This window comes from Heterodontus francisci, chromosome 9 (assembly GCF_036365525.1).
Source record: "Heterodontus francisci isolate sHetFra1 chromosome 9, sHetFra1.hap1, whole genome shotgun sequence".
In the NCBI taxonomy this organism is placed as follows: Eukaryota; Metazoa; Chordata; class Chondrichthyes; order Heterodontiformes; family Heterodontidae; genus Heterodontus; species Heterodontus francisci.
The window spans coordinates 62,678,412-62,706,362 of record NC_090379.1 but is presented as its reverse complement, the minus strand read 5'-3'; the positions used below and the strand labels follow the sequence as shown (position 1 = coordinate 62,706,362).

The 27,951-nt window shown below is 42.5% G+C and overlaps 1 protein-coding gene across 1 annotated transcript in view; it reads right to left on the bottom strand.

The window, feature by feature from the left end:
• Positions 1–27,951, bottom strand: part of daam1a (dishevelled associated activator of morphogenesis 1a) — a 182,130-nt gene that overhangs the window by 61,369 nt on the left and 92,810 nt on the right. The window contains exons 3-4 of the mRNA XM_068039245.1: positions 25,527–25,616; positions 1,790–1,861 (exon numbers count right to left, since the gene is read on the bottom strand). Of these exons, the coding sequence (XP_067895346.1) occupies positions 1,790–1,861; positions 25,527–25,616 (162 nt within the window). The remainder of the gene's footprint in view (positions 1–1,789; positions 1,862–25,526; positions 25,617–27,951) is intronic.

The following is a 27,951-nucleotide window of genomic DNA, read 5'->3' as shown; positions in this document are numbered from 1 at the left end:
TATTGGGGCAAATGAGTCATAGAGGTAGTTTTAAGGAGAGTCAAAAGGAGGAAGGAAAGGTAGAGAAGCAAATAGGTTTTTGGGAGAGAACTCCAGAGCATAAGACCTTGTCAGCTGAAGGCATGGCTGTCAATGGTGGAGCATTTACAATTGCTCGTATTTGGTCCTCCTTCATTGTGAAACAGACGCAAAGCATTGATTTAACAAGTATCTTTTAATATATTTATAAAAGCTTTTGATGTTAGCTCCAATATCCCTTGCAAATTTTTTTTCATTTTCCCATTTTGCATCTCATGACTTTCTTTGCATCTCTACTGGTTTTTTAACCTCGCCCAGTCTGCTGAATTTCCACTTTCACGTGCATTTGAGAGAGCGCTTTTTCTTTTAGCTTGATGCGGTTCCTTACCTCAACTATTGACTATGGTTGCGTAACTACACAAGTGGAGCCTACACTTGTTAGGGGTAAGTACTGGTTTTAGTAATGTACCAAATACTTTGAATATTTCACACTATTTGCCTGTAGTTCATCCCAATTTATTGTGTTCAAGTCTCTTCTCATAGCTTCAAAGTTTGTCTTAAATTTAAAACCTTAGTTTATGATTCCCTTCTTTCTCCCAAACCCAATATTGAACTCAAGATCAGCAGTTGGCAATGACACCAGCAACCCTTTTCTTTTCAAATCATTCACGGGCCGTGAGCGTCGCTGGCTAGGCCAGCATTTATTGCCCAGCCTTAAGGCACGTAGAAAGGATGTTAAACGTTGTACCAAGTGAAGTCAAATATAACCCATCAAAATAAACATTTCCAATGCAAATCTCACCATTTCTATTTCAGTGTACTATTCATTCTGATGCAGAACAACCAAGAGCAGCTTTGTTACAACCCAAGCTGAAATCCATAATAAAGAGCATCACACTGGGAGCCTCAATGATGTTATCCAATGAGGAACTGGAAAGTACAGATCAGAAAGGTCCTAGGTTCAATCCTTAATCTACGCTAAGTTATCTGATTTCAGCTGGAGTGGCAATAGGGGTACTTAATGGGCTTCTGTACCCCTGGGTTGGGAGGACATGGCCAAATTTCCACCTTGCTTGATATACAGTGGCTTCTCCTGGAAGATCAAGCTTTGTTGCATTGCTCCACTGTGGTTGAATCGCTTACTGGCATTCATGGGCAAGGCTCACACATGTAAGAATAATCGCTTGTGAGAGTTACCAGGGGACTATCCTCCACCCTCAACATATTCAAAGAGGAGAAAATTGATTTGAAAAGGAAAAAAATAAAAGTAATTCAAAGAAAGCATATCTGAGCAATGATAAAGGGCTAACCTTTCAATTTGCCAAGTGCAAAAAAATCTATAACTTATGAGCAAGAGCGTGTTAACCACATTGTGTTACAGAATTTCTGTTACAATGCGTAAATTCTGGCATTCAGGGAATGCATTTAAAAACTATAAGTAGGAATTTGAAGTAAGGTAAGGATTCTCTTGGGAAAATATTATTGGTTCAGAACCATATGTGAAATCAGCTACTACAGTATAGAGCTGAAGGTGCAAAATTCCACACATACCAACAGTGCTCTAGGAATCTGAATTAAAGGTCAATAGAGAGAAACAAAGTTCTACATTGAGTTGCAATGGAATAGCTGCTTCCCGCCATTCATTAAAGTTTTTTTAAAAAAGCTTCTATGTATAGCAATAAGCATTGTAGAAAAGTACTGACAGAATTATGACTACACTTGATGAATAAACTGGTTTATAAATGTAGAGTAAGGTAAAACAAGCACTCACAACTGCCATAGAGTTCAACTGATCGATGTAAAACTCTGGCCAGCTTGTGGCTCCTTTATTTTCTTCTTGCTCCTGAAAAAGGCAGATATCACAAATTACCATATTTTGGAAGGAAAGGAATAGAAAAGTTTATTAACAGGAATAGACTGAACTTTTCCCAATGACCTACTAGGTAAATAACCACCGAGTGTAGTACTAGGACATACAGACCAGAAGATTCTAGGTTTGATCCCCGATCTCTGCTGAATTAACCAATCTCAGCTGGGGAAGTTAAAGCTGGAGCGCAGCTCCCCTAGGGTACAATAAGAAAATCTGCCAGGGTTGCTGTTCCTGAGTACTATCCAGTCACCTCTGCTGCCAAGCATGTGCTTGAATGTACAAGGAAGATAGGATCAGGCTGAGGTCTACTGACCTCTTAAGTGAATATCCAGCCAATACATTGTACAAACTGCCAGAAGGGATGGCTATGTATCAGAGAACTGCTAACATTACTGACGGAGTGGAAAACAAGGAATAAGGCAGCATCAGAGCAATAATGCATACGACTGAGACTTACAGCTGGTGTTGACCACTGAGATCAGGATGTGGCAAGTGCATGGAAAGATTTGAAGGCGAGAATGAGCACCTTAGAGTGAACTTGCTGAAGAGCTGGAAGTAAAGGGAGCTTGGTGACAACTGGATTGATGTGAATGTAGGTGAGGAAATGGGCTGTGGAATTCTGCCTATTTTGCAGTTTGAGGTAGGGTGAAAAGGGGAGGCTGGAGAAATCAGACTTCAAGATGGTAAAGGCAATGACAAAGTTTCAGCAAAAAAAAGGCAGAGCTATGGGTGCAGAGAGACAATGTTTCAAGATATTCTAACATTTTGACAAATGTAAGAGGAAATCCATAGCATCGGAAGTTCACTGGAAAAAAACAATCAATGCAGTATGTATAGTGAAACTAGAAATAGGAGTGTAAAACATGTGGAATTAATCTATAGAAATGATGGGCCCCTCATCAAAATTATAAATATAAAAATTAAAATTCAAATAAACCTTTAGATGCTTATCCTACGGATAAAAATTTACACCTAAATGAGGAACTGCCCGCACACACAATTTTATGTCATCTCATTATTGACATCATCAATAAACATCGAACTCTTGAGCTGAGATGAGACATTCCTCACTACCAGGAACAAAAGAAAACATTTTCTTGTAAATAACTATGACTTGCACTGTCTGGTGACTGGCAAAGAAAACCTGAAGCAGGCTCTCAGGACAGGAGATTGAGCATATAGCTGAGGATATACAGAGGGAAAAATAAATCGGTTTAGTTGACAAAAAAGAGACAGCCAACTTACAAAACAAAAATCACATTTATGACATATAGGAACTAAACTACACAGTACACCATGACTTTTACTAGTTAGATAAAACACAATATTCCAAAGGTCAAGGCATTATTAGATCTTCTAGTGCACAGAAGTTGCCAAAGCAGCAGAAAAATATCAAGCTAAACATTGCATTATGTCACAAATACCAAGTATCATGGTTTTCCTCTACATAACAACCCTAATTTAGGGTAAGATAGCATAGTGGTTATGTTACTGGACGAGTAATCCAGAAGCTTGGACTAATGATCCGGAGACATTCACTCAAATCCTACCACGACAGCTGGGGAATTTTAAATTCAGTTAAATAATTCTTAAATAAAAAGCTAATAATCAGTAATGGCGAGCGTGTAGTTACCGGATTGTCATAAAAACCCATCTGATGCACTGACGTCCTTCAGGGACGAAATCTGCCATTCTTATCTGGTCTGGCCTCTATGTGACTCCAGACCCACAGCAGTGTAGTTGACTCTCAACTGCCCTCTGAAATGGCATAGCAAGCCACTCAGTTAATTGCGATTAGGGATAGACAATCAATGTTGGCCTTACCAATCATGCCCACATCCCACCAATGAATGAAAAAAAGTTATTTTTAAATTCAGAGTTGATGGCACTGGCTTGTGCTTAGATATACTATTATGAAGAGGCAACAATAAATGTACATTGACAGAATATTGGGCTTGGATATAATCAATAAAACACTATTTAGTATTAATAGTATTCAATGTTGCAATGTTAATATTGTCAGGCAAGCCCTCCACCTGCCTCCAGCCGCTCGCTCCCCGCTTCCACCTCCATCCCGCCGCTTGCTCTAGGCCACGCCGCTTCCCTCCTCTCAGGCACTCGCTCCCACGTTCGATCATTCCCTGCCGCACCACCAGAAGCAGCAAGGCAGGCCGCGAGGGGTGACGGGCCGACGTTGGAGTGGCCACAAGGGGGGGCAAGCAGCCGGAGAACAGGATTGGGGGGTGTGGAAGGAAGCAAGGAGCAGGGAACGATTGGCCTGGGGGTGGGTGTGTGCAGCAGTGGCGAGGTCTGGAGCGAGCGACTGAGGGGGAGGAAGCGACTGGTGAGACGTGGGGAGAAAATGTCGAGGGCAGGAGCGAGGGCCAGGGTGGGGAGCGAGTGGCTGAGGGAAGGTGGCAGGGCGCGAGCAGTCGAGCGGAGGGAAGCGGCAATTGAAGCAGGGATGGTAGGAGGGAGCGGGGTACGGTTCGGGTGAATGGAGACAGCTATCGAGGGGCGAGGACGTCATTGCATGCTGATGTCATGCAATGACAACGTATGTGCATATTCATCCTGGTAAGCTGGCAAACATTCGCATGCACTGATGTTGCGATCACGCTGCGCATGCTCTGCATTGTTAGGAGTCACTTTGTATGTGTAATGTCACGGGACCTCAGCTAATGTATTTTTTTTCTCAAGTTCTGACAGGTAACAAAACAAGGAAAACAAACCAAATTGCAATTTTAAAAAATACATTTTAAATATTGTTTACCTTTAACAGAATAACTTCTGTGAACAACATGGAAATGAGTGCTTTGATAAAGGTTTGTTCAATGAACCAAATAATGGTATACGTCCTACTCCCTTCAGAACACCAACTTCTTTGGCTAATCTTTACATCTTGCCAGCACTAACTGCAACTGAAGCCTGTAATATTTAATTGAACCTCAACTAGCATGTGGTCTCTCAAGGGAACTTCCATTAGAATGGCAACCGTCCAAGCAGTTTATTGACCAACCACTAGATGCTTGTTAGATTACACTGAATATTACTCCTGAATGTTCAGTTCTTGACATTTGCTCCTGTTATTTTTAAACTATAAAAAATGAACACCTGCTCTCAACAGGAAACATGCACATATTACAATGTTAAAAAGGTAAAATACAAACTGGCTTGGAAATAAAATATAACTTTACTTCTAGCATTTGGAAAAAAAAAATCAGTAGCTTTAACAAAGGTTTGAGTGCTATAGTTAGGAACTGAGACAGTTATGTTAATGTCTATTCATAATGGCCCAGCATCCAATAAAACACATAGAAACCAAAGAAAATATCAACATCATGATGAATAAATTTCAAACCTGTAATTTAATTTTATAGGTCCATATCAGGAGTTCCTAATTTGCAAATCAAACTTTAATTCACAGAAATTCAACTTATATTTATATAGCAACTTTAACGTAAGACTCCCAAGGTGCTTCACAGGAACGTTATAAAGCAATATCAGACAGACACACAAGGGGATATTCGAGCAGATGACCAAAAGCTTGGTCAAAGAGTTAGGTTTTATGGGGTGTCCTAAAAAGAGAGGTAGTTAGGCAGAGGGGTTTAGGGAGAAAATTCCAGAGCTTAGGGCCCACGCAGCTGAAGGGATGGCCACAATGGTGGAACAATTAAAACTGTGGATGCTTAAGAGGCTAGAATTAGATGACCGCAGGTATCTGAGGGTTGTGGGAGATTACAGAGATAGGGAAGGGTGAGACCATGGAGGGATTTGAAAATAAGGATGAGAATTTTAAAATCTAAGCATTGCTTGACCAGGAGCCAAAGTAAATCAGCTAACACAGGGGTGACAGGGGAAAGGGACTTGGTGCGAATAAGGACACGGCAACAGAGTTTTGGAATGACCTCACGTTTACAGAGGATAGAATGTGGGACGCCAGCCAGGCGAGTATTACAATAGCGAGGGTATCAGCAGATGAGCTGAGACAGAGGAGACGCCCGGTGATGCTACAGAAGTGGAAACAGGCAGCCTTAGTAATGACACAGATATGTGGTCAAAAGCTCATCTCATTGTCAAATAACAAGGTTGCGAACACTCTGGTGTGGTCTCAGACACTTGCCAGGGAGAGGGATGGAGTTAGCAGCAAGGGAACAGAGTTTGGAGTGGAGACCAAAGACCATGACTTCAGACTTCCCAACTACAACTGGAGGAAATTTCTGCTCATCCAGTACTGGACTTATAGTTTATCATCAGTGAAGGAGTTGGGAGAGGTGGTGTTAAGTGGAGGTGGGTCTCATCAGCATACATGTGAAAACTAACACTACTTCTGGATGATGTCCCCAAGAGGCAGCATGCAGATGAGAAATCGGAGGGGGCCAAGGATAGATGCTTGAATGACATTTGAAGTAAATTCAGCCACAAAGACAGGCTACTAGCGCCAAAATTGTTAACAGCAATAACATCTTGTATTTAACATGAAACTATTCAACTCTAAGTCACTAATGTAGAACTCAAACTCAACACAATCTGCAATACTGTGCTCTTTTGTAGCACTGTTTTGGGTTTTGATAGCTTCTTTGCACATTTGAAGTAAATTGCAGGACTCCCCAGTGACTTCTGATTCTACTTCTTCACATGGTAGGAATCTCATTTATGCCCTACTTACATAGATGCTACCTGACAGGGCACCAACACTCAACTAGCCACTATACCTAGTTCAATTTATCAGTAAAACCAGTGCACTGGATCCATACATGATATGAGATTCTGGTGTGGGGGGGCAGCGGTGGGGTGGTGAGTAAAGAGGAATTCAAGCAATAATTTTGAACCCCAACAAATACAATAGTGAATTAGGTGGTCGTTCTTATTAATAGATCAGGTGACCATGGGGATGGGAAAAAAAACCCAGCAGACATCAAAACCCATGATTCATTGTATGTCACATCCAACTTTACAAAGCCCAAGAGACAGAAATAAATTGTATAAGAACTTGTATTGACATAACACTTTAAACATGGAAAATTGCCCCAAGGTATCTCAGAGCGAACACATGCTGAACAAAAGGTGCTTAGGAGAGGTGACCAAAAACTCCAAAGCTTAAAAGAAAAGGGGGATGGAGAGACTTAGGGAATTAATTCCATAGAGTAGGACACAGGTGGCTGAAAGAAAAGTGGATAATGATGACAAATGAGGGGAGGTGCTTGCAAAAATAGCCAGAGGAGCAAGAACTCAGAGTCGGGGTGGGGGGGGGGGGGGGCGGGGGGCTGGTGTTGTTTGGCTGTAGGGGGAAAGGAGCCAGCAAGCTATGGGGAATATAGGAAATAAGAGCAGGAGTAGGCCATTTTGCCTGTTGAGCCTACTCTGCCATTCAAATAGATCATGGCTGATCATCTACCCCCACGCCATATTTCCCCACTATCCCCATGTCCTATGATGACATTAGTATCTACAAATTTATCAATTTCTGTCTTGAGCATGCTCAATGATTCATGATACCCTCTGGGGTAGAAAGATTCATCACTGAGTAAAGAAATTCCTCCTCAGCTCAATCTTAAATGGCCTTCCCCTTATTCTGAGACTGTGTCCCCTAGTTCCAGACTCACCTGCCAGAGAAAACATCGGCCGGAAATTTACGTTGGGTGGGAGTCCCCACCCACCGGCCAAAAAGTCAGGGACGAGCGTGCCTCCACCGGGCCTGGGGAGCCATGCTGCAATTTTTTGCTCTGCAGGCCCTTAATTGGCCTTGGGCGGGACTTCCACCTCTGAGGCAGGAAGTCCTGCCTAATGGAACTGCCGGCCAATCAGCGGGCTGGCAGCTTCTAATCCCAGCAGCACCACAGGGAGCGGCGGCCACTGCAGGGAATCCACCCAGCCCACAGCAGTAAGAGGGATGACAGCCCCGGAAAGAAGGTACTTTCTTGGGGCTTCGCTGGGGATAATCAGCCTGACCACGGTGAGGCACGGGTGGGGGGGGAGGAGCATTGTGCTGTGGGGATGGTTGGGCCATGGGGAGGGCCCTCCATCGGGCACAGGGTTTTACCTGGCAGCGTTCTGCTGCCTGGCCGCTTGTAAAATACCAGTGGTGGCGAGAGGAGGCCCTCAAATGTCAGTTAATTGGCCACTTAAGAGCCTTGATTGGCCAGGGGCGGGTGGGCCATTTCACGTCACCGCCCCATGTAAAATTGCAGCGAGGGCAGGAAGGACTCGGGAGCTGCACCTCCCCGCCTCCCAATCAAATTTACGGCCCCATGCTGCCACCAGCCCGCTCCTGCGGGGGGCTGTAAAATTCCAGCCCTCCTATCCACATTTACCCTACCATGCCCTGTGAGAATTTTCTAAGTTTCAATGAGATCACCTCTCATTCTTTGAAATTCTACAGAATACAGGTCCAGTTTCTGCAATCTCTCCTCATAAGACAATCCTGCCATCCCAAGGATTTAGTCTGGTGACCCTCCATTGCACTCCCTCTATGGCAAGTATATCCTTCTTTAGGTAAGCAGACCAAAACTGAACAATACTCCAGGTGTGGTCTCACAAGGCTCTATACAATTGCAGTAAGACATCTTTACTCCTGTACTCAAATCCACTTCAATGAAGGACAACATAACATTTGCCTTCCTAATTGCTTGCTGCACCTGCATACTAGCTTTTAGTGACTCAAACAAGGACACCCAGGTGCCTTTGGACATCAACACTTTCTAATCTCTCACCATTTAAGAAATACTCTGCCTTTGTTTTTTCTACCAAAGTGGATCCGTTCACACTCATTCACATTACATTCCATCTGCCACATTCTTGCCCATTCACTTAGCCTGTCCAAATCCCCTTGAAGCCTCCTTGCATCCTCCTCAAATTCCAACCTAGCTTTGTGTCATTAGCAAACTTGGAAACATTACTTTTGGTCTTCACATCCAAATCAATTATATAGATTGTGAACAGCTGTGGCCCAAGCACTGATCCTTGCAATACCCCTCTGGTAACAGCCTGCCATCCTGAGAATGACCTGTTTATTCCTACTCTCTGCTTTCTGTCTGTTAACCAATTCTCAATCCTTACCAGTATATTACCCCCAATCCCATGTGCTCCAATTTTGTTTACTAACCTCCTGTGTGGGACCTCATCAAAAGCCTTCTGAAAATCCAAATACACCACATCCACTGGTTCTCCATCAATGCTGCAAGTAACATCCTCAAAAAACTCCAACAGACTTTTCAAACATTATTTCCCTTTCATAAATCCATGGTGATTCTGCCCAATCATATTTTCTAAGTGTCCAGTTATCAAATCCTTTATAATAGATTCAAACATTTTCCCTACTACTGACATTAAACTAACAGGCCTGTAGCACTCTGTTTTCTCTCTCGCTCCCTTCTTAAATTGTTGGGGTTACACTTGCTACTTTCCAGTTTGCAGGAATCCTTCCAGAATCTACATAATTTTGAAAGATAACCCACCAATGCATCCACTATCTCTATAGCCACCTCCTTCAATACTCTTGGATGTAACCCATCTGGTCCAGGGGATTTATCAACTTTCAATCCAATTAATTGTTTTGAGTACTCTCTTTATTGATATCAATTTCTTTCAGTTCCTCATTTTTACAAGCCCTTGGTTCCCTAGTATTTCTGGGAAATTTTATCTTCCTCCGTGAAGATGGACACAAAGTATTTGTTTAGGAATTTTAAATTTCAGCTGAGCCGGGAGCTAATGTAGGTCAGAGCAAACAACATAATGGGCAAGTGGTTTCGTTGTAGAAATAGGAACCAAGCACCACTAGGTGCACGGAGTATGGAGATTGGGAGGCTGACTAAGGAAGTATTAGAGTAATTGAGTTTACAAGTGGTGAAGGCATATAAGAACATGTTTAGCAATGGATGGGTTGAAGTAAGGTAAGGGAATTGAGTCAGTGATCAGGGATCGAAGTTTGTGGCAGGTCTGTTCCAATGTGAAATTAATAAAATGTTTTAGCTTTCACATTATACAAGCTGTGCTATCAAGACGAAGACAAAGTTAATCATAGCTTTGACAAATAAATCGGTTACACTAATTTTTACAGTTCTCAGTAGTATAATGTTCAAACACAAGACTGTTCTAACCAACTTTATCTAAGTTATCAAATTAATAGTTTAAATAAAGCATTGTGCTCTTTAAACAGAGTATCGTTCCAATTTATTCTGGAAAATACACACTACACTATCCCTGAAGCTGCCAAACTGAGGTCTGGTTTTGTTCACAACTGAATGTGAACAACTTAAAGGGTCAATTGATGTAATTGGTAGTTTTCACCAAAAAAAAAACTGCAAACTACAGAACTCCAATAGGTTTGCTGTGGAATGTCATTGATACAGGTAGAAGTAGGGCCTTCAAAAATGTATAAGTATCTACATTTATAGACAATCAGTAACATGTCCATAATGGTTAGTACAGCATTTTCTTGCAAATGAAAAACTACGCCATTTTTACTTTTGAGTTCATTTTGTGTACTTCATTGAAGTACAGAAATTTTCTTCATCTCAAATAGAGTAAAATGCTATTTTAGCCCCAAACCACTTAGATGAACAGTCTGATGAACCCCATTCCACCTTCTTATGGCCAGGGTTCTATTTGAGACTGGTCGTGTCTAGTGCTATAGTCTAACTTTCATCTTGTTCCCCTATTTCCATCACGAGTTCTGGCATTATAAACTTCATATGGAATTTAGTTCCACTAAACTTAATCTAGTATTTTACTTTCAGTCTTGGATATTTCTCTCAATTTAGCTTTTGTTTTCAACCTTCTCAAAACTCAAATCCATAAGAATATTGAGGACAGTGGCGCTTGAATTTCAACAAACTTTATTTCGATTTCCGGCACCTCTTCCAAAAGCTGTGAACAACTGGCTAGTGTTGTAATCATAGAAATAATTTTGTAGTTTTAACTTTAAAATTTTGGTATTATGTTAGTTATAGCCTTAACAAAAAATTTAGACCTAGTTTTCAGCTTGTGACAAACACAAAATTAGTCAAGGATTGTTTGTCAACAAAAGTAGCTGTCTTTATCCATTAGTTTCTCATGACTATGAAGTTAACTCAGCTTCTAGCACTTGAACAGCTTTGCCCACTTAGAAACAGAGCCATCATAGAAAAGATTTGATTTTTTTTTTTTTACTGTTTTCTTGTCTTGCACTTAATCAAAAGGTACAAAATACTTATACAAAGATAAGGATATCCCAAGTTGTTGCCAGAGATATACCAAATCTTGAAGTTATCCTTGTGTACTGTTGCATGAAACATTTTCCAATGCACTGGGAAATTACAAGATTACAAGAAAAAAAACTGATCAGAAAATTTAAAAAGCAATGCTAAGGAAATACTTTAGAAATTAACAAGAGGATTGAGTTTTTGGCTGAAGCAAATACAATTGCTTTGAAAACATTTAAGCTTCCACAGAAATTTTATACCAAGCCAGTTTCACCACTGTGTATTTGCCAAGGGTAATTTCAAAAGTACAATTATTTCCCCTGAATACTAATATCTGAAAGACATAACCATTATAATTGAGGAAAATGAAACTCCACTGATAACTTTAGTAACACTGTTTTGAGGTCGTCCCTAAGGCGCGATGTGGCAACTTGCAGAACATGCACATAAATGACAAATTTATTTCAAATTAGATAATTGAGGTAGGAGGAGTAAGGAGGCCACTTACTCCTTGGAAAATAAGATTCTACTTTAAAAATAAGGGGCTGACCATTTAAGACAGAGAAAAAAATTTCCTAATCTCTCAGAGGGTCGTGAGTCTTTGAAATTCTCTTCCTTAAAAAGGTGGTGGAAGCAGAGTCTTTGAATATTTTTAAGGCAGAGGTAGATAGATTCTTGATAAGCAAGGAGCTGGAAGGTTATCAGGGGTAGATGAAAATATGGAGTGATCAGTTCAGCCATGAACTTATTGAATGGCAGAGCAGGCTCCAGAGGTCGAGTGGCCTACTCCTGCTCCTAATTCGTACTCTAAATGGAGTAGAGGCACAAAGGGTGCAAAAATCATTAAAACTAGCAACACAGGTTAGAAAAGCCATAAAAATGTAAACAAAAGTTCATTTCTTGAGGAATAGAATTCAAAAGTACAGAAATTATGTTAAACTTATACAGAACCTTGGTTAGACCACACTTAAGAGTACTCTACACAGTATTGGTCTCCATATTACAAAAATGACACGGAAGTCCTGAACAAAATTGCAAAAAGGATTTATATACAATACCAGAACTCAGAGGATACAACTATCAGGAACAACTGAACATGGGTGGGGGGTTTTTCTCCAGTAAAGAGAGGACTGAGGGGGGACCTGATACAGGTCTTCAAAATTAAGAAGGGGGCAGGATAGGATAAACTTGGGGGACATAAATATAATGTAGTCATGAATAAATCCAATAAGGAATTCTGAAGAAACCTCTTTGGTCAGAAAGTGGTTAGTACATGGAACTTGCTGCTGCTGGTTGAAGCATATAGCATAGATCCATTTAAGGGGAAGCTAGATAAGTGTGAGAGATAGAAAATAGAAGGATATGGTAAAATGGTGAGAAGTGAGGTAAAGCAAGGTGAGAGGAGGCTTGTGTGGAGCATAAACACCAGCGAAGTTTAGCCTTTCTGCACTGCAAAATTCTACTTAATACTGCGCTCAGCCACACTAGGGTGTTAAATGCTGAATATAACCAGCAAAGAAAAATGGAATCGTAGTATCAAAAATCAGATTGACGACTCTCAATGTTTTGAAGGGAGATACAATTTTTGTGCCACAATTTTGTTCCATGCTTTACTCTTCCAGGGAGCAAGCATTTGTTTTTTAATCTTCAGTGATATTGTGAACAGAGAAAGGCCCTGATTTTCACTGGGTCAGGATTTCAGGGGAGGGGTCAGAAGGAGTTATGGTCAGGTACTTAAAAAAAAAAAATTCCCTGCAGAGAAGCCAGCCTGACCGAGAGGCTTGGCTGCCTGTCAGGTGAGGAAGTTCTCCAGAAAAGGTCACAGCCTAGGATCAGATCAGTTTTGTGGTTGCTAAGGGTAGAAATTGTGTGGGCGTGGGTGTCAGATTGTAAGGGAGATCAGGTGTCATTGACGGAGGGGATTGGTGAAGGTTGGGGAGGGGGTGGGATTGGAGTGAGATCATAGAGGTGAGGGAGTTTACAGTGAACTCACTCACCTCCACACTGGACAGAATCAAAGGGAAACACTCCTGCTCGCCCTGGCCCACAAGCTGTGCTATAATGGCATTTACTTGATGGATCCAGCCCTTCTCACCTCCTTTTGCCTGCTGGGTTTCCAGAGGCTTGGGAAATCTGGCTGATATGGATTAAAAATAAAAACACTAAACTTGGAACATGTAAACTCCTTAAAGGGTTTCAACAGCCAACCCGCTTCCCAATTGTGGATTGGTCACCCGGCTCCGTTAAAACCGGAAGTAGGCAGGTTCAGGGTAAGATGGGCTACCGTTTCAGATTTTTAACATTTTAAGCTCACACCCGAGTCAAACCCAACAGTTTTTGGGGTTAAGATTACCCCCATAATTTTATAGGTAGCGCTATCTTGAAATGTGTTAATTAGATCACATTTATCTCGGAGCTCAATTTACATACATAGTTAAATATGGTCATATATACTCTTATTTGAATTTCTTGATGTGATGTTACAAAATGCTATTTGCTCATTCAACTGTAAATAGATTGCATAGTTCAAACAGGGCACTAAACATACTGCAATGCTTCTAACCGTTGCTCAGTTGGGGGAAGTTCTCAAAATAGAAAGAATATGTTGGAGAGAATCAAAAGGTAACTGCAGTTGCAGTGGATCATTATGGACTTTGTTCAAAACAGAAAAATACATAAGTCCTTGGAAATTATATCAGCTCAGGGTGAGCTTTGGGTTTTATTGCACCATCTTACAAATTTCTTTTCAGGTTCAACTTACGTTTAATTTGGAAGTAAATACTTCCAAAAGTTTTAGCTTGAACTAAATGCTGCCCTTAGTTTAATATCCTGCCATTTGTGAAATAAGTGGCATTGCAGCACTCAAGCCAAGGTAAATCCAGTACATAGCTAACGGCGAGTCGGACAGTTATCAATATTTCAGATTACAATTGTGCAGGGATACAGGTTCTAAAATGTTGGGTGCAAAACTTGCTTATAAGAACTGCTCTAATAGTTTAAAAAGTGAAACAGTTCTATAAAAAAAAAGACTAACAGTATTACGTTGTCATGCTTAGGTAAGGCTGGACAATGCCTAAACTCTAAACCAAATCTATTAAGTAGGACATCCTCAATTTAAACTGAATCCATACTTCAGTCAGGAACAAGAGGGTTCAAAAAAAGAGGAATGATAAAAATACAAGTACCATCTCTGATTCATGTTCTGTAAACTGACGTCAGACTGGGTAGTGGCAGGGGTAACAGAATGGATCTCAACATTCCCAAGCAAGGGAGGGTGAAAAATAAAGCAACATTAACACTCCTGACCATCACTACCCACTGGCGTTTAATTTTAAGACAGCATACTCTCAAATAGCTGGCACAGCAGTTTGAGATCAGGTGCAATGTAAGATACCATATTGCGTAAAATCAAATATAGTGCAGTACTGCACCAAGCAATTCAGGTCAGGGTGTAATGGATAGGAGCATGCAGCCACAACTCATACTCAATTCAATTAGTTTGGCAGCCCTAATGAAGGAGCATCAAGTCACCTGGCAAAGGAGCAAAAGAGCAACATTTTTGAACAGCTACTTTAATGTTGAGTTATTAGCAGAATTGGTGCAATGAATTGGCAATTACTACTAAAAACAGAGGCAATAAGTGATGTTACTAGATGCAAGATGGCTCCTGGGCTGTAAGCTCCCCAGGAAGCTTCCTTGCTGTTCAACTCTATCCATGGCCATCTGCTCCCATTCTTAGTGTTTTCTCCCCCAATCTACCCTCTTAAACTGTTTAAACTCCCCTGGCTCTTGAATCAGTTCATTTTAGCCCTAACTACAAGCTAACAGCTAGTTTATGTTACCTGGGCCCACTGCCCTCCCCCAGCTATGCCTGCTCTTGGTTTTCACAATGAAATTGATCGCAGTCCGGACGAAACTGAAAAGTACAGCTGGTGATACTTTGATCTCCGATCCTGCTGTCTTCACCGTCCAGAGTGTCCGCGGCCACGGCGTGCGGTAAGTCCATTGAACAGAAGGAGGAGCAGCGGGACCCGAGGGAAGCCTTGCAAAAAGGTGCCCCGAACACCCAAAAAGCCACGAACGGCTTCTCGGCCGCAACTTCAAAGCGCCCGCGGGAAATGGCTGAGAGAGCATCTGCAGCGCACTGTCGGCAATGCTGGTACCGGCGCCCGAGGATGTCGCTCACCTCCCGAAGGACGCGGACGAGATTTCCAGGCGTCGATGGTGGGAACTGAGGAAATGGGTTATTACCTGCACCCCCTTTCCTCCCCCTCCCAGCACCACTCTCTCAGCTCAGCCCCCCACACAACCCCTTCCCAGCCCCCACCTCGAACCATCTCCCCCCTGCACCCCCTCCTACCCCCTTACAGCCCCCTTCCCAGCTCCCCCTCCTCCCACTGGCATCATCCTACACCTGTGTAGGGGCCCGAACAACCCCACTGCCTTGTGGGCATCTCGGGAGAGACCAAGGCTAAGGGAGTAAACCCCAACAGAAAATCCGGAGTGGAACCCCGTAGGCGGTCATGTGTCACCTTTGGCATGTTTCCGGCTGTTCCTGCAGCCATACCAGTGCCAAACGTTGTGCTCTGCACTCCTTTGGACCCCACCAGAAAGGCCGAGAGGGGGGTTTTGACGATTGGGCAACTCTCAACCTCCATACATTCGCCCAGGCATGTGCCATGGAGAGGTCACTCCATAGTTGCCTCACAGCGACTGAAACAACATGGAAGGCAGCAGTTACAGGTTATAAGTCCAGCTAAATTGGCGTAGAGATTGGGCGCCACGGGTTGCCTCGTTGGTGGGAGAGGTCATCGCACCTCACTGGACAGCTACCGCCTGCCTCAAACTGGGCAGCCCCCGGTCAGTAAGGTTCTGTCCCACCACAGTCCACCTGCTTCAATGGGTGCTTCGAGCTCAGGGTCATTGCCCGAAAGGTGGACTGATACACCGCACCAAACATGAAAAAAGGAAAGAAGGTACCAGCCCTTCGCTTTGCAAGCTGGAACGTCAGAACTGTGTGTCCTGGCCTGTCGGAAGACCTGACACAAATCAACGATTCTCGGAAGACCGCCATCATTAACAACGAGCTCAGTAGACTCAATGTAGACATTGCAGCACTTCAGGAGACACGCCTCCCCGCGAGTGGATCTCTAGCAGAGCAAGACTACACCTTCTTCTGGCAGGGCAGGGATCCTGAAGAACCAAGATAGCATGGAGTGGGCTTCGCCATCAGAAACTCCGTGCTCAGCATGATAGAGCCTCCCTCAAATGGCTCAGAACGCATACTGTCCATCCGACTGCTCACCACCTCTGGTCCAGTACACCTACTCAGCATCTATGCTCCAACACTCTGCTCCCCACTTGATGCTAAAGACCAGTTCTACGAGGAACTCCATAACATTAGCAGCATCCCCAACACCGAAAACCTGTTCCTGCTGGGGGACTTTAATGCCAGGGTTGGGGCCGACCATGACTCATAGCCCTCCTGCCTTGGGCGCTATGGCGTTGGAACGATGAATGAGAACGGACAGAGACTGCTTGAGTTGTGTACCTATCATAACCTCTGCATCACCAACTCGTTCTTTCACACTAAACCCGGTCACCAGGTTTCATGGAGGCACCCAAGATCGCGTCGTTGGCACCAGCTAGCCCTCATCATCACAAGGCGAGCTTCCTTAAACAGTGTTCAAATCACACGCAGCTTTCACAGTGCGGACTGCGACACCGACCACTCCGTGGTGTGCAGCAAGGTTAGACTCAGACCAAAGAAGTTGCATCATTCCAAGCAGAAGGGCCACCCGTGCATCAACACGAGCAGAATTTCTCATCCACAGCTGTTACAAAAATTTCTAAATTCACTTGTAACAGCCCTTCAAAACACTCCCACAGGGGATGCTGAGACCAAGTGGGCCCACATCAGAGATGCCATCTATGAGTCAGCTTTGACCACCTACGGCAAAAGTGCGGAGAAATGCAGACTGGTTTCAATCTCATAATGAAGAGCTGGAACCTGTCATAGCCGCTAAGCGCATTGCACTGTTGAACTACAAGAAAGCCCCCAGCGAGTTAACATCCGTAGGACTTAAAGCAGCCAGAAGCACTGCACAAAGAACAGCCAGGCGCTGCGCAAATGACTACTGGCAACACCTATGCAGTCATATTCAGCTGGCCTCAGACACCGGAAACATCAGAGGAATGTATGATGGCATTAAGAGAGCTTTTGGGCCAACCATCAAGAAGATCGCCTCCCTCAAATCTAAATCAGGGGACATAATCACTGACCAATGCAAACAAATGGACTGCTGGGCTGAGCACTACCTAGAACTGTACTCCAGGGAGAATGTTGTCACTGAGACTGCCCTCAATGCAGCCCAGCCTCTACCAGTCATGGATGAGCTGGACATACAGCCTACAAAATCGGAACTCAGTGATGCCATTGATTCTCTAGCCAGCGGAAAAGCCCCTGGGAAGGACAGCATTACCCCTGAAATAATCAAGAATGCCAAGCCTGCTATACTCTCAGCACTACATGAACTGCTTTGCCTGTGCTGGGACGAGGGAAGCAGTACCTCAGGACATGCGCGATGCCAATATCATCACCCTCTATAAAAACAAAGGTGACCGCGGTGACTGCAACAACTACCGTGGAATCCCCCTGCTCAGCATAGTGGGGAAAAGTCTTTGCTCGAGTCGCTTTAAACAGGCTCCAGAAGCTGGCCGAGCACGTCTATCCTGAGGCACAGTGTGGCTTTCGTGCAGAGAGATCGACCGTTGACATGCTGTTCTCCCTTCGTCAGATACAGGAGAAATGCCGCGAACAACAGATGCCCCTCTACATTGCTTTCATTGATCTCACCAAAGCCTTTGACCTCGTCAGCAGACGTGGTCTCTTCAGACTACTAGAAAAGATTGGATGTCCACCAAAGCTACTAAGTATCATCACCTCATTCCATGACAATATGAAAGGCACAATTCAACATGGCGGCACCTCATCAGACCCCTTTCCTATCCTGAGTGGCGTGAAACAGGGCTGTGTTCTCGCACCTACACTTTTTGGGATTTTCTTCTCCCTGCTGCTTTCACATGCGTTCAAGTCTTCTGAAGAAGGAATTTTCCTCCAGACAAGATCAGGGGGCAGGTTGTTCAACCTTGCCCGTCTAAGAGCGAAGTCCAAAGTACGGAAAGTCCTCATTAGGGAACGCCTCTTTGCTGACGATGCTGCTTTAACATCTCACACTGAAGAGTGCCTGCAGAGTCTCAGACAGGTTTGCGGCTGCCTGCAATGAATTTGGCCTAACCATCAGCCTCAACAAAACGAACATCATGGGACAGGACGTCAGAAATGCTCCATCCATCAATATTGGCGACCACGCTCTGGAAGTGATTCAAGAGTTCACCTACCTAGGCTCAACTATCATCAGTAACCTGTCTCTCGATGCAGAAATCAACAAGCGCATGGGAAAGGCTTCCACTGCTTTGTCCAGATTGGCCAAGAGAGTGTGGGAAAATGGCGCACCGACACGGAACACAAAAGTCCGAGTGTATCAAGCCTGTGTCCTCAGTACCTTGCTCTATGGCAGCGAGGCCTGGACAACGTATGTCAGCCAAGAGCGACGTCTCAATTCATTCCATCTTCGCTGCCTCCGGAGAATCCTAGGCATCAGGTGGCAGGACCGTATCTCCAACACAGAAGTCCTCGAGGCGGCCAACATCCCCAGCTTATACACACTACTGAGTCAGCGGTGCTTGAGATGGCTTGGCCACGTGAGCCGCATGGAAGATGGCAGGATCCCCAAAGACACATTGTACAGCGAGCTCGCCACTGGTATCAGACCCACTGGCCGTCCATGTCTCCGCTTTAAAGACGTCTGCAAACGCGACATGAAGTCCTGTGACATTGATCACAAGTCGTGGGAGTCAGTTGCCAGCGTTCGCCAGAGCTGGCAGGCAGCCATAAAGGCGGGGCTAAAGTGTGGCGAGTCGAAGAGACTTAGCAATTGGCAGGAAAAAAAGACTAAAGCACAAGGGGAGAGCCAACTGTGTAACAGCCCCGACAAACAAATTTTTCTGCAGCACCTGTGGAAGAGCCTGTCATTCTAGAATTGGCCTTTATAGCCACTCCAGGCGCTGCTTCACAAACCACTGACCACCTCCAGGCGCTTACCCATTGTCTCTCAAGATAAGGAGGCCAAAGAAGTGGTGATGTTTAAATATAAAAATATTTTACTGCTTTGTTGTAAGGCAGTTTGATTCTTTAGCTATTGAGGCTCATCAATCTAAAATGAAAAGTAGCCTTATTCATATAAATAGCTCTGTTCCTGGAGAGGTGTAGAAATCCATGTTATGAAGCTTATATATACATAATATTAACTCCTGTGCTCTAAAATAGACTTTTTTTGATCTTTTTCAGATTGATAGATAAATTTAGCTCAGATGTAATTTAAAGCTGCATTACTTCATTTGATTCATATTTAAAAATAGATTGCCAACAGCCAATTCTGGCTTTTTCCAGGGACAATCCTTGTCTAAATGAAAATGTGTTGTGATTGGAACAAGGAATACCTTTCATTCTTGACTAATGTAATGACTAAATCCACAAAACATTTTAATTTAAATTGCCACTCATGACATAATTCCAGCTTTTTATTGTTACATTTGACTTTTCACACGTGCCAAAAAGTTCTGAAAACCTGAACAATTCTGTTCCAATTCTAATTTGAAATACCCACATCATTCACTGTTAAGTTATATTTATATCAATTACAGGTGGTATAAGTAGTATATTTGGAAGTTAAAATTTTGCATTTTATTAGCTTTTTAAATTTATTACTGTACTAAAGGAAAATCTCCATGAGGAACACAGCAATGTTTTTTTCATGACATGCACTGTAGAAAATTGCTATAGGAGGAGTAAGGATGCAGAAGTAAACAATTTAACTTTACACCAATTAAAGAAGGAAGGAAATGTAGAATACATTTATTGGAGAGTAAAATTCAAGTTCAAGTGGCGAGAGGAAGAATCATAGAAGGCCATTCAGCCATTTGTGCCTGTTCCAATTTCTTCAAAGAGCTCTCCAAAAAGTCATACCAAGGGGAAAATATGCATTGATAGGCAATTAAAAATATTTAAATCTAAATTTTTATTAAAACTTGTAATTAGGTTTGAACTACTAAAATAAACCGATTAAAACAACAAAGTAGTCCTGAGTTTCAGTCACTGAACCCCCACCATATCTGCATCATAGCACATCAGCTGAAAACATAAGAGTCAGTCCAGAAAGACAAGTCTCCCAGGATCTGCTACCAATTAAATGCAGCACATCCAATAAAAATGTATTCAATGTAGGTAAACGTTGGAGGACACTGTAAACATCCCACAGATATCAGATAAGGAGCTAATGGGAGGAAAGATCTTGTAACAGTCTCTATTACACGGGACAACGTATTTGACAAACTAATGGGACTAAAGGCAGGCAAGTCGCCAGGACCTGATGGTCTACATCCAAGGGTTTTAAAGGAAGCGGCTGCAGAGATAGTGGAGGCATTGATCAAAATATTCCAGAATCCACTGGATTCCGGGAGGGTCCCAGCGGATTGGAAAACCGCTAATGTGACTCCCCTGTTCAAGAAGGAAGGGAGACAAAAAGCAGGAAACTATAGGCCAGTCAGCCTAACATCGGTAATTGGGAAAATGCTAGAGTCCATTATTAAGAAAGAAACAGCAGGACATTTGAAAAGCTTAACGCAATCAGTCAATGTGGTTTTGTGAAAGGGAAATCACATTTGACAAATTTGCTTGAGCTCTTTGGAGGATATAAATAGCAGAGTTGATAAAGGGGAACTGGTAGATGTCGTGTATTTGGATTTCCAGAAGGCATTCGATAAGGTGCCACAAAAGATTATTGCACAACAGTGGAGCTCACGGTATTGGAGGTAATGTATTAGCATGGATTGAAGATTGGTTAACTCACAGAAGACAGAGTGTCGGGATTAATGGGTCTTTTTCAGGTTGGAAAGACATAACTAGTGGAGTGCCACAAGGATCTGTCTTAGGGCCTCAATTATTTACTATCTATACTAATGACTTGGAGGAGGGGGCAGAGTGTAAAATATCCAAATTTGTTGACGATACAAAAATAGGTGAGAGGGCATGTTGTGATGAGGACATAAGGAATCTGCAAGGGGATATAGATAGAATGAGTGAGTGGGCAAAAACTTGGCAGATGGAGTTTAATGTAGGAAAGGGCATGCACTTTGGTAGGATCAAAAGGCAGACTATTATTTAAATGGAGAGAGACTTCAAAAAAAGTGCAAGAGGGATCTGGGTGTTCTTGTGCATGAAACACAAAAAGTTAACATGCAGGTGCATCAAGTAATTAAGGCGGCAAATGGAATTTTAGCCTTTATTGCTAGGGGGTTGGAGTTTAAAAATAGTGAAGTCTTGTTACAACTGTACAGACAGGGTGTTGGTGAGGCAGCACCTGAAGTACTGTGTACAGTTTTGGTCCCCGTATTTAAGAAAGGATATATTGGCATTGGAGGCAGTTCAAAAGAGATTCACTAGGCTAATTCCTGGGATGAAGGGGTTGACTTATCAAGAACGGCTAAACAGGTTAGGCCTTTATTCATTAGTTGCAAAGAATGAAGGGTGATCTTATTGAAACGTACAAGATTGTGAGGGCGCTTGACAGGGTAGATGTTAAGATGTTTCCATTAGTGGGGGAATCTTGAACTTGGGGACAGAGTCACAGAATATGGGAACTCTCATTTAAAAGAGAGATGTGAAGGAATTTCTTCTGAGGGCAGTGAATGTCTGGAATTCTCTACCCCAGAAAGTTGTGGAGGCTATATCACTGAAAATATTTAAAGAGGAGGTCGACAGATTTTTGAAATATTGGGGAGTTGAGGGTTATGAGAAGCTAGCACGAAAGAAGAGTTGAGGTCTGGGGCAGATCAGCCATGATCTTATTGAATGGCGGGGAGGCTTGAGGGCCAAATGGCCTACTCCTGCTCCTATTTCTTACGTTATATTCTAAATGGGAACACCAACACCTGCAAGCTCCCCTCCAAGTTGCACACCATCCTGACTTGGAAACATATTGTGGCTGGGTCAAAATTCTGGAACTCCATACCTAACAGCATTGTCGGGAGTATCTGCACCACATGGGCTGCAGCGGTTTAAACTGGCCACTCATCCCAACCTTCAAGGGAAAATTAGGTATGGACAATAAATGCTGGCCTTGCCAGCGACGCCCACAATCCATGAATGAATTACAAAGCTTCTCACATCCATGCATCAAGTTTTTCAATGGGTATTACTTAATTCTTTCTTCAATTTCCAACTACAGATCAATCAGGTCTCACTGCCTCCTTTATTAGGCCATTCCCTATATTTACTACCTCTGATGTAAAGTAATTCAATTTAAATTGTCTTGTCAACCGTCCTCCACCCGAATATCTTTATGTAGAGTCTATGACTACGTTCAACATATTCACATTCATCTTGCCAATACCATTTAGGAACTTGAATACATCATTAAGTTTGCCACCTAGCCTGCTCTTCTCCAATTTAAACATTTCTAGTTTCTGTAGCCTATCCTTCTAATTCAGATGCCAAATCCAATTAGTTTAGTTGTCTTTCATTGCATCTTTATCAGTACCTGAATGTCTTAACTCTATGTAACAACTTGGAAAGCACGCCAGGGACTGTATTTTACGAAAGATATGGGGTTCCTGGTGCTGGGCCAAAAAGACCGGGGTCGGACCCATCTCTGCATTTTTTCTAACACCCGGAGCAATCCTCTGGTCTTTTGAGGTCGACGTTTAGGGAGGCAGGATCCCCTTCCCTTTAAACATTTAATAGGGACAGGGATCCTGACCCCAAGAGCTGCCAGCCAATCACAGGGCCAGCTGCTCAACAGTACAAGTAGCACAACCAGAAACGGTGGCCACTGCCAGTACTGCAGAGACCTTGGACCCAGGCCAAGCGTTGGAACCATGGACTCGAGGTCGGTGTGGCAGGGCAGCCGGGGTCGGTCTGGGGGGAGGGGGGGGGAGGGTTTGGGCCGGGGGAAGGGGGTCCTGGGAGGGGTGAGGTGGGGGGAGGGATAGGGTCCTCCGTGGGCCCACAGGGATTTCGCCTCATTTTCCAAGGCCCCTGCCACTGCTGGTAAGATCCCAGCAGCGGCAGGAAGAGGCCCTTAATAGGCCACTTAAGGGCCTCAAGTGGCCTCTGGGCAGGAAGGCGCGAGCGAGATTGTGGGTGCGCCAGTGCGAGAGAACATAGAACATAGAACAGTACAGCACAGTGCCGGCCCTTCGGTCCACGATGTTGTGCTGAACCTTTAAAGGAAGGAAGGAGTAAACAAAGTTCTCAGTCAAAAACCCATGTCTGTCACAGAATAAATAAAATGGAGGAGACGGAGGTGTAGTGGTAATGCCACTGAACTAGCAATCCAGAGGCCCAGGCCAATGCCCTGGTGACACTGGTTCAAATCCCACCATGGCAGCTGGTGAAATTTAAATTCAAATAATAAAAAAAAATCTGGAATTGAAAGCTAGTTTCATGGCACCATTACTGAGACTATTGATTATCATTAAAACCCATCTGGTTCATTAATGTCCTTTAGGGAAGGAAATCTGCTGTCCTTACCTATTCTGGCCCACGTGATTTCAGACCCACAGCAATGTGGTTGACTCTCAACTTCCCTTTGAAATGGCCTGGTAAGTCACTCCGTTGTCAAGGGCAATTAGGGATGGGCAACTAATGCTGGCCTTGCCAGTGACGCCCATATCCCATGAAAGAATAAAAAAAAAGAGGCTGTTGCTGTAGTATTGCAGCCTATGTTATCTGTTAATAACTAATAACTGATGTAAAGGAAATGATGGGTACAACCAACTACCGTGTTCTCTTATGCTGAAGGAATCTCAGAGTTGGAACATTAAATTCTTTTTGGATGTGAATCGCAAGCCCATATTTAAAAGAGGAGAAGTTGATGTATTGCTCAATCCCATCCTTGTCTTTGAAATCACTTTCCAGAACTTAAGTCATTCTAGGAGATGCACCCAGTGAGAAACAAAGACAACACCGTTGTTGATCACCACTAGTTGTAAAAGTTCCAAAACAGGATAAGCAAAATCAAAGCCTGTTCCAGGCACGTATCTGATTTTCTTTTTGTGACTTTTGCTATAAACAAAAACTGTCCCACAATATAGAAAAGAACAGAGCAAACTTTTAGCTGATCTGAGATGAATGCAGAGACACAAAATATCAGCTGTTTGTACAAAACAGGAATAGCTAACTCACAAGGCAAAAAAACATCAAAACGCTTTTCTTTAACTGAAGAACACTGTTCAAGACTGGGGGGGGGGGGAACAGAAGGCTGGTTCACGTTCTTGGTTTTTTTTTAAAAAGCATGACATTTTAGGAAAGAGATCACATGACTCAGCACTAGAGCTAACAAAAGACCCCAGTAGGAAATTATTCTTGCGATTTTCTCCTGCTCGGCAATAAACCTAACATAATGCATGTGGAGAGCAAGTGAAAAAGGAAGTTCTGTTCATTCTGTCTATTGAAAGTGGGCTACTGTGATCATGGTGTAGCACCTTTAAGACATGACTAAGTTTGATCCACAGAGAGAACAATCTCAGCAAAAATGTCAATAAAACATTCAAAATAAGTCAAAGCTATTGGACTTGCCTTCCACATTTAAGTACATCTCCCCAAAAAGGAAAGTGTTCCAACTCATTACAGTAAATGGATATTTTGATTGATTAAACCAAAATTTAATCAACACAAACTGAATGCTAGTTGAAATTAATTTTAAATGGCTTTTTAAAGAAAATGAAAATGCAACCTTCAGTGATTTATCAATAGATAATTTAAATATATTCTGTTACATAGGACTCTGGTTGTTTCTTCTTCCTTTCCCAAACTCCTCAAAGAAAAGTTATGACCAGTCTATCTCTTCCACCGCCATTGCTTCTCCCACTGTCCATTGTTCCAAGATTGCTTTCAACTTAATAGCACACATGACTCTGTCCCCTCTTTTCCTGGTTCTCTCGATATATATTGGAAAGCTTTCATTTGGAATTGGAAAGGAGGGAAAGAAGTCAAGTGGAATACAGATGCTACTACACAAGCGGAGGAGAGAACACACCATGAGCTACCTCTTGAATGTCATTCTCTGACACACAACAGCCAGTTAAAGGAGCAGCAGTAGAAACTGGGAACAACTTGGCCTCTGTTCTCTTGCTATTTTCAGAGCAGGATGAAAAATATAGAAAGGAACATTATCGAAAAAGAAACACAGAAAAGTATTGGTGAATAATAAATATTCCTCTCATACAAATGACAAGTATCCTCTGAATTTCAGTTCTTATATTTTCACAGTTGTTAGTAAAAAGGTCCACTTTTAAAAAGTAATGAGCTTTTTAAAAAAAAGTCATTTTCTTACCTTTTTCTTACTGCAGTATATCTGCCATTTCTTTTCTGCAGGAAGTGCAAACATGGCTTCCCTGTGTTTATCAGTAAGGTCAAGTTCATCCTAGGAAGATAATATACAAAGTTATGATCTTGGAAAAACACAATATAATCACATTTTAGTGCATATGTTGTTAATTACTATTACCAATAAGCTTTGATATTAATAGACAAACATTCATCTTCTGGGGTCTCGCTGGTAGAGTGGATTAGCATATTAGCCTGTCATCTCTTGTACCTAAATTTAGAAACTGCTAAGACTGGTCAAATGAAAAGTCTACATCCTCTCCTGTTCACTTAAAGGACTTGTGTAAAATTAATTTTTTTTTAAAAATCTTCAGCCTATTCCAAAGCCACAACAGAGGCCATAATTCCACACAAATTGGTCCCAGCACAGAGGTCAGACGAATAGCTGTAAGATGAAACAATCTATTATAATTCAAAACTCACTTCTGAATATCTTGTTCAAAGCACTAGCTTTATTTTTTAGGGGAAGAAGGATAAGTTTTACGCAGCATCTAATTTGTTATTCCTTATGAGATATTTGTGTGAATGCTAAAGCTGCATGTTGGATTTTTATCTTGCACTAAATTGAATTCAAAGTGTCCTAAACAGAAGCTGCTGTTGCATGCCAACAGTAAAAAAAAGTTTCAGTTCCCGTCACTGCCACATTTTGTGGCAATCAGTATAATTCACAGTAAGGTGGAATAGACGTTTCAAAGTATCTACAAAATCCACAAAACAAAACCTAGACTTCTCAATAGCTCCACGCACATGAGGTGTTGTAATGCATGGGATTAAGCCAGAGATAAGGTGGTTAACTTGCCTGCACAAAGTTAGCAGAGCCAATGCAGATACTTAAATGGGTGTCACAATTCCCAGGCTTTTGGAAGGGGGAAGAAAACAGCTGGTATCAAGCTCTGCAAGACTCACAGAATATGCTCAAGACTGGACACTGGGCCAGGACACGACTGAACTCAGCACTGAAGCTCCCTCTTCAATTAGCCTGATAATATCGTCACTCACTTGTGAAGAATGCTCAATTCAGTGAGGTACTGAAGTGCTGTCAGCAAACGGAGTATGAGCAAGGAGAGAGAGGGGTGGCCAAGGAAGAGAGAAGAATGTAAAAGAAAGATGGTTGGCCAGAATATTAGGATATATCTTCAAATAGTAATTTAGGCCTGGATTTTGTAGTAATGATGGTGAAATGGTCAGTGTTTTCCATCATTACTCTTCTGAAACTGACAGCAATGTCTCGAGTTCGCACACGTGTAGTTAAATGCGGAAATCCAGAAGTTCTCAGTGATTGTACTCTACTCCATAGGGTGCGCTGTTGAAGTATTGCCAGACTGCATTCAATTAGACTGCATCACTGAACTGACGAGAACCTGCTCTTCTACACTATTCCTCCTGCTGTAAAAACTCTTGAATGAAGTGCAACTGAGTTTTTAAAACTGTGTACTAAGCTCATAATTATTGCTGAAAACTTTTCTGGCCCTGAAAAACGAATTCTATATTTGTAGAATGTCAAATTTCTCCAATATATGATTAAAACATTTTTAAATGGTGAATTTAAGTTTGATATTTCAGCTTCTGCCTTCTATGTCCGAATCATTTCTTTTGCTCTCTAAAATTTAATTAAAAGTGAAGGATAATCAGTGATTTTTTTTTCTTCCCAGTTTGCAGTCTGTGAGAATACTTCAATGCGATTGGTTGTTTACATTGTTTCTGGACACCTAGAAATTGACCCCAGCACCCAGAGGTCAGATGAATAGCAGGTGCCAGATTGAAATTATGAGGAAATGGGAAATCCACCCCACAAAGATAGACCTTTATGGGCAGCAGCAAGCACCTCACTTCACTGTTGACTTTAGAAATCCAGGCCATAGGCTCATTAATGTCTGCTTGCATCACCAGAAAAAAAAAGGTGGCTTCAATTTAAAATCTCATCTGAAAAATGGTGCCTCCCAAAACACTGGAATATCATTATAATTGAAAAGCCAGAGTGATAAATACACTGTAAAAGATTGCCTTAACTCTCCAATCATTTTTCTACTGGACGTAGTGATTCAATTCAGATCTCTTCACGACAAAACACACAATTTAATTTAAGCCAACACTGGATATTTTACCCATTCTTACCCAGGTTGTCTATGCCTGGGTAAACTTTCATTACTTCAGTGTCAAGGCAACCACTAAATGCTCAATAGCTCAAGAACAGCAGGGATGTCTAATCTAATTTTGCCACAATGAGTGATTCATAACAGCACATATCAGTGTATTTAAACACAACCAAGCTGTTTGACACAATTAAAACACTGAAGTAATTTTGTAGTCATTGCTTAATAAGGTTATTAAAATATCCTGCAGGGCTAGGCAAGACCATTTGAATAATTTAT